The sequence below is a fragment of the Dinoponera quadriceps genome, unplaced genomic scaffold (assembly GCF_001313825.1).
Source record: "Dinoponera quadriceps isolate SergipeBrazil2010 unplaced genomic scaffold, ASM131382v1 scaffold1308, whole genome shotgun sequence".
In the NCBI taxonomy this organism is placed as follows: Eukaryota; Metazoa; Arthropoda; class Insecta; order Hymenoptera; family Formicidae; genus Dinoponera; species Dinoponera quadriceps.
The window spans coordinates 166,665-173,282 of NW_014555613.1; the positions used below are offsets into that span (position 1 = coordinate 166,665).

The following is a 6,618-nucleotide window of genomic DNA, read 5'->3' on the forward strand; positions in this document are numbered from 1 at the left end:
CCGGTGTTACTACACGATGATCCCGGCGACCTACGCTGTTGACGACAATCTAACACGATTGAGATCGTAAATTATATATATTACGCCTGATGAAACCGCCGCGCATTTTTCTTGGCTGATTGCGAGTCCAAAGTCCACGGTTGTTTTTCCTATTTTCACGTAATCGTTTGGCAAACGACCGCCCAGGCGCGTATGCATTCGGCGTCACTGAGTTAAATGAGGAGACGTCGGATCGTTTGTGTCCTGACCCGGTTACATCACACATATACGCCAATATGTCGGGCAGCTTTATCGGCGCGGTGAACTTTGGAACCTGGTTTTGGTATAGCGTCTTTCCGAGGAAAAATGGCTGTTACTAGGAAAATTCTGTGCGTATGCACCTCGGATTAATATTAGAAACGTGAGCGAAACGCTTATATATGCGGGAAATTTAATTTTTCCGAGAACCTTTTGAAATAATCAATCGAATGCTCAAAAATACGAGGACAATCGATATCAGCGTCTTTTGCGAAATAGCTATAAATAAACGTGCTCATTCTGGAGGCGTTAACACGGGAGGAAACTTGACCGAAAGATATTTTCAGATTAAAGAATGATTATTGCCTCGGAAAAAAGGGAGATTGTATTTTCCTTGTGACGTTTGATAATATCCTTCTGTTGATGAGAACTATCATAAATTTACGGTTAAAAATTATTGTTAGCGTAATTTTTATTATTATCATAATAATATATATTATTTTATTATGCATATATCTTTATCTCTATGACTTTTGTTAGCGCATACATTATGTGAATTTTTGATGTATTAAATGTTTTCGTAAACCGACGGAGAAAAATATTGTATTTGTAACTCCTTTTTACGATGACAGAACGCATCCCAAAGTATGAGATTTTTCTTGTTGCACCTACGTAAAGAGCGACGTCAGAAGCTTAACTTATTAAATGATAACAGGGAAGTACATGAAACGTATTTTGTCTCTGCACGTGATGAATGTTGCTTCGACGCGTGATAAAGGTCAAATCTAGCGGAATGTAACAAAACGAAATTATGAGACTGCGGTCGCGATTAGCCGCGAGCGTTCTGTTGTAATAGTATGTTAGCATGCATCCGCGTATAACATATTATTCTTTGACTTTCAATAACATATATTATAAAGATTCATGAAATTTAATTTTTATTACCTTTCTAAGGAGGTTGGTCACTTGATCTCCTTTGGGACTGATTCGCCGATTTATATATGAACAGAATATCCTTTCTTATTTTTCCAAGTAATATGTAATATGTCTCTTAATTCGTTTAGCTTTATTTATTTTTTAATACACCCTGTATAGCTATAGTAAAATTGTAATCATAGTTGTACAAAATACTCTCTCGTCAACCTTCACATGACAGTTTATTGATATAATTTACTTTTCATTAGTTAAGAGTCAATTTGAATTCCTACATTGTCAACGAAGCTCTATGTCGAACTAACTGGAAGGATGGTAGACAGGTCTGTACGTAAATTTTCCGTAGCCCTATGTTATTTAAATATCAGAAATAAGGAAGTTCATACACGTTCAGCATGCTTACAATAAATAAATCCTATCATTAATGTTCATAGTGGGAATTCTATCCTGTGATTCACTCGTATTTACGAATCAATTGACGTGAATTGAATCAATTTTCTTGTTCCAGAATTTATGCGTTCGCTGATGAAGCTAATTTGTACTAATAAAGTATATTTTGCAAGCATATGAGTGAGAGGAAACACAGGCTTAACGTAAGAAGAAGAAGAAGTAGAAGAAAATATATTTTGCATCTATTTTCAAAAAATAAGTCAATACTGAGTTTGAAGAAAAAGGCAACAAATGATCAATAAATTCTCTTAGAATTGAAGAGGCTAGTGGATAAAAATGATATGCCAACCGAAAGCCAACCGTTGAAGAAATTATAAAAATGTATTTTCTTCCTTTTAAATGAATTATCGTTATCGAATTGTGATCGACTGACATTCAAAAGCATATTATATATGTATTCATACATTGAAAAAAAATATATCAAAAAACAAATATAACGTATCATATTATCTACTTGACTTTTTAATTATTTCTTTTATCTACATATTCTTCAACTAACTTGTAATATAATGCATGAGACACATCTTCGATGTATAATATCTTTTCCTTAATGAAAATTGCGAACTATATATACGTATAGATGAATCGTAAGGAGCAATCAAGTGCGAACTTTTCTTTTCGAAAAGGTATCTCCTGAAAAAGCGCACTTAAAACAGGAGAGGAAGTTTATTACTTTTAATTTTAGCTCAGCTTCGAATTCGAAACAGACAAAACCTCTATTATTAACCAGCTCCATTCTGAAATAATTTGATGGACTGTATTTTATACCTGCACATTTAACTTTAATCGTGGCTACCCGCCTCTCGGCTTTATTTGTCTCATACGAAGGCCATGTACAATCTTATTTCACCTTGAGTATCAGAGAGTCACATTTAGCACTAAGTGTGCGCTCAGAATGCAGACACATGACGTTACGTACAGGCCTGCGGACACTATAGTCCATTAACCGCAATAGTGCCATGCCTCTAGAATGAAGAATAAAGTGAGGTAGAGGTCGTCCGGCCAGTGTTCACGAAAGAATAATCTCGAACGAGAATATAAGTTGGCTTGATGGAATTGCGTGTAAATAATACAACAGTGAATGTCAAGATTCTATTACCATGTCATTGCTGTTAAAAAAACCAAGAATATCGTTTAAAGCCTTGGAAAAACGAATTAACTAGATGACGAAAATGCATCCGTCAAGTTACATTTACTTCAAATTGAAGATGCAACATTTAACATTATATCAATTATGATATATTTAAATTTAAATTACGTAGCTTAATCTATTCGTATCCTTCATTTGATAATATTATAAAATGCATAATGATAATTATATTAAATACATTTTGTGAACGTATCATATTCAAAATAACAAATGAAATATAAAACAAGATATATGATTTTCATTAATTAGGTGTTTTATTAAATTTATTTTTATATGTTTATTATATATATAACGAAATTTGTGTAGTGAAATAAAGAAATAAAAGCAATAAAATATAACGCAAACACATAAAAATATTTATTGTATAATATATAATTGTTATATTGGAAAATGGAATGGGAAATATATATTTTTAACGCAACTGTACATCGATAATTTGTACATAAATATATACAAATATGCCGTTCAGAAAATTCCAATTGAATGTGCGAGACCCGCATAAATATGTAATGTCATTGCACCCATGAAGAAAGTCGTGACTGCCTTAATAATAAGCGTCAACCATGGACCAGCTAATAAAAAGGATGAAAGAAAGTCTAATATAAGCGGTCTGTACACTGTAAGCAGAAGCATACCGATCACTATAGGAACTAAGCCACGTCGTAAGTCGTGTCTGGACCACAACCAAACCAACGTTGCGGTTGTTATATGTTGTACCTGTTAAAAAACATAACGCACACATAAATTTCGGCAAACTATCTTAAATTTCTACATTTCGAACATGAACAATGAATTCTCACCAAGTTGATATTTGATTCAAGACTCTTCTGGATATATTTCCAATCAAATTCTGCACCACGTGCACCAACCCAAAGTAACAGGAATCTTGTAAGCAAAACTTCTGCCCCTGCCCATCCTATACCAGCAGTCAGGACTTTGGCGTGGCCTTTGCCAGGAATACCGTTTAGTACCAACAAAATTCCTACCAAGTCTGCCAGATCGATGGAAGACTTTAAGAATTCCTGCAAACATATTTCTCCATTTATAAAGAAGTACAAGATTTTCCCATTTAGCATAGGAATTTGTAGTAATATTGCTAACACTGCAACAATGTTTATGTTATTTTGTGACATCTAATAATACATACCCCAAATATATCAAAACCTTCTTCTCCAACATTGTCAGCCGTTGGAAAAAATGTGGCAAGAGCCAGCATTTTTACAAGCTGTGTAAAAATGTAAATGCCACCCGCTTGAATGCATTTCCAAAATGCGCCGTATTCCGATCTGAAAACAATTTCTTTCACTACTTGCACTGTTCTATTTAGGTTACGATCAAAATTTTTTCTGGCGTACTTACAGACCGGAATACTTGTAAGTCAAGTAGTATGGTACATATACTAAAGCCAAACAGTTCCCGAAATGATATAACGTCATTTTTCAGTGATGTTCAGTTAATTTGTGGTGCTACCTAAGAAATGAGTCAGTCATAATAAAATTATCCACAACACACCATCATCGCGAACAACCGCGAATTACGATGAACAGTGATAGCCTAAAGATAAGCTAATTCATTGCTTTTATTAGTTCGAAAATCTTTACTACGAGTCGCTACAGTCTCGATATCATAAGCAGAGAGAAGCCTGAGAGTGGCTATAGCCGCGATAAAGCTGATACTTTATTTTGAAGCGCCTCTCTGTCCATAATTTGTGCGCGAACTACGAAGCCACAGTTTTTTGCTTCTGTTCCGTGCTATGTGCACGATTTCTTGGTTCTGTTCTATACTATATCTACGAGTGAGACCACTTAGTTAGATAAATTGTCCGTTCTTATTTAATTAAGTGATCTTACTCATAAACATAGCGAGATTGAGAACAAGGAGACAGTGCTTGCGTGATGGCACAGCGTGCTCTAACATATCAGCACTCTTATCGGTTATCGGGGCAATGATATTTCCACGAATCTCTATGGGTAAAGAAGAATTCTATTCCGAACCATAAGGACAATTTCATAAAGATCTCGTCGGTATATTGGTGAAATGTATCAATTATGTGAAAATTTTATCAGTTGAAGGATATAAATTACATTTTTATAATTAAGACTAACATAGTGTATCGTTATTAATATTTGATATTTTTAATTATTTGTGAGATGATTTAAAATGGAGAAAGAAATCGTTGAGTATATTAAGTTGCTAGGTTATGAAAAGTGCTGTGAAGAGAAAAAAAAATATATTTATATATATAAATTCTTCTATATAATATGTTTTCAATATTTTTTCCAAGTTCAAATACAAAGCTTATGAAATATTTATTTTTGAAATACCTATTATAGTTATGCGCCAAAACGTATTGTTGTTTATAACCTCGAAATATAAATTGTGCCGCAAAATTTAACATTTATAGTAAAAGAGGTTTCACTAAGAGTATTGCACGCGTATCCTAACTGCTATTATCTAGTTCGCCAGTTGGTCTTTTGTAGGGAGAGGTTTTCTCTGATGCCACATTACAGACCCCTCTTTTATATTTTAACCCCTTTGAAAGGGGTACCACATCACCCCTTTCCCCATAAAAAGGGGTAGCTGCTAAAAAAGGGTGTTGCAGCAGCAAAACTATTGACTGTGTTTCTTAATTCAGTTTGTAGCACATATATATTAGAACTTCTATATGTTCTCTTAATAAGTGTTATGGATGTAACATATGTGAATTTTCATATCAATTAAAGTGGAACTTACCAATGACATCAGTGAGTTAGATACTGACAAAGTATCTTTTACTCTTTACTGCTAATAAATGTTGGTTTGGTCAAATATTTCTCCTGTTTATAGTCAAGGGGACAGCCTTTGGTTCGCAGGATATATAATTCTCCGTCAGAGCATGCTCCGTCTTCCTGAGACCGCTGACTGCTGTCCCTTTCCAACGTTCCTGACAGAGGATACGCTTCCAGGGATTGGTTGGGAGCTGCCGTTGGTTGGCCAGGATCGTATTGGATCTACCCCACGAGCTGCTCTACGTTGGAAGGGTAGCTCAGTTTGCCACAGGCTGTCGTTGAATCTACCTCGTAGTGTGCTTTTGATCAAACAGCTGTCAGGATATCAGGATTATTAAAGGCAACTTTGAAGGTGTGTGTGTGTGTATAACATTTTAAATATATATATACTACTTTGTAAAATTAATCTACATTTATCCAAAATACATAGATTGTTGGGAGGAATCAATACCTTATTTATTGTGTTTTATTTTCTTTGTATATTCACATATATTTATCAATTATCTTAATGATACTCTCATAGTACCTGTGTCATAATCAAGAATTTCACAAAGCATATTTAATAAAGTTTAAAATACAACTGTTCTAATCTTTACTCAATAAGTAGTTGCTTAAATAAAATTGTGAACACCTTATGCACTTCTCACTAAAGATTTTTCTACTTAATTACTTGGACATATTAAAAAAAAATATATACCATTGCCACCAAATATCGTGTGTTATAAATTATTTGTAGCTGCAATATTGAAATCATACATTGCTTTCAAATGCTGTTGAAACAGATACTATGATATTCCTGTAATTTAGAAACGACTTCTCCCCCTTTCTATACTTTCAACCTTTCACCCTTTTTTATCCTTTGGGCAAGGGAAAACATCCACCCCTTTCATCCGGCCAACTCCAAAAAATGGCCTTAATGCTGTGCACTATAGCATTAATGCTTTATATATTACTTGTAAAATTGAATTTATTTATTAAATAGACCGCTTTGGACTAGTTTAATGATGAATAATTGTAAGAAATACTAGAATATCTTGAGAAGCAACACACATAATAAATACATAATACATTACTTATATA

General features: G+C 33.9%; 1 protein-coding gene across 1 annotated transcript; it reads right to left on the reverse strand.

Annotated features, from left to right (window-relative positions):
• Positions 1 to 3,153: 3,153 nt before the first annotated feature.
• On the reverse strand, positions 3,154 to 4,321 carry LOC106744830 (transmembrane protein 147). Its single transcript, XM_014619876.1, has 4 exons — positions 4,130 to 4,321; positions 3,918 to 4,056; positions 3,571 to 3,792; positions 3,154 to 3,487 (listed from the first exon to the last, which is right to left on the reverse strand). Exons 1-4 carry the CDS (start codon positions 4,204 to 4,206, stop codon positions 3,236 to 3,238), a joined length of 690 nt encoding a protein of 229 aa, XP_014475362.1. The 5' UTR covers positions 4,207 to 4,321; the 3' UTR covers positions 3,154 to 3,235.
• Positions 4,322 to 6,618: the final 2,297 nt, after the last annotated feature.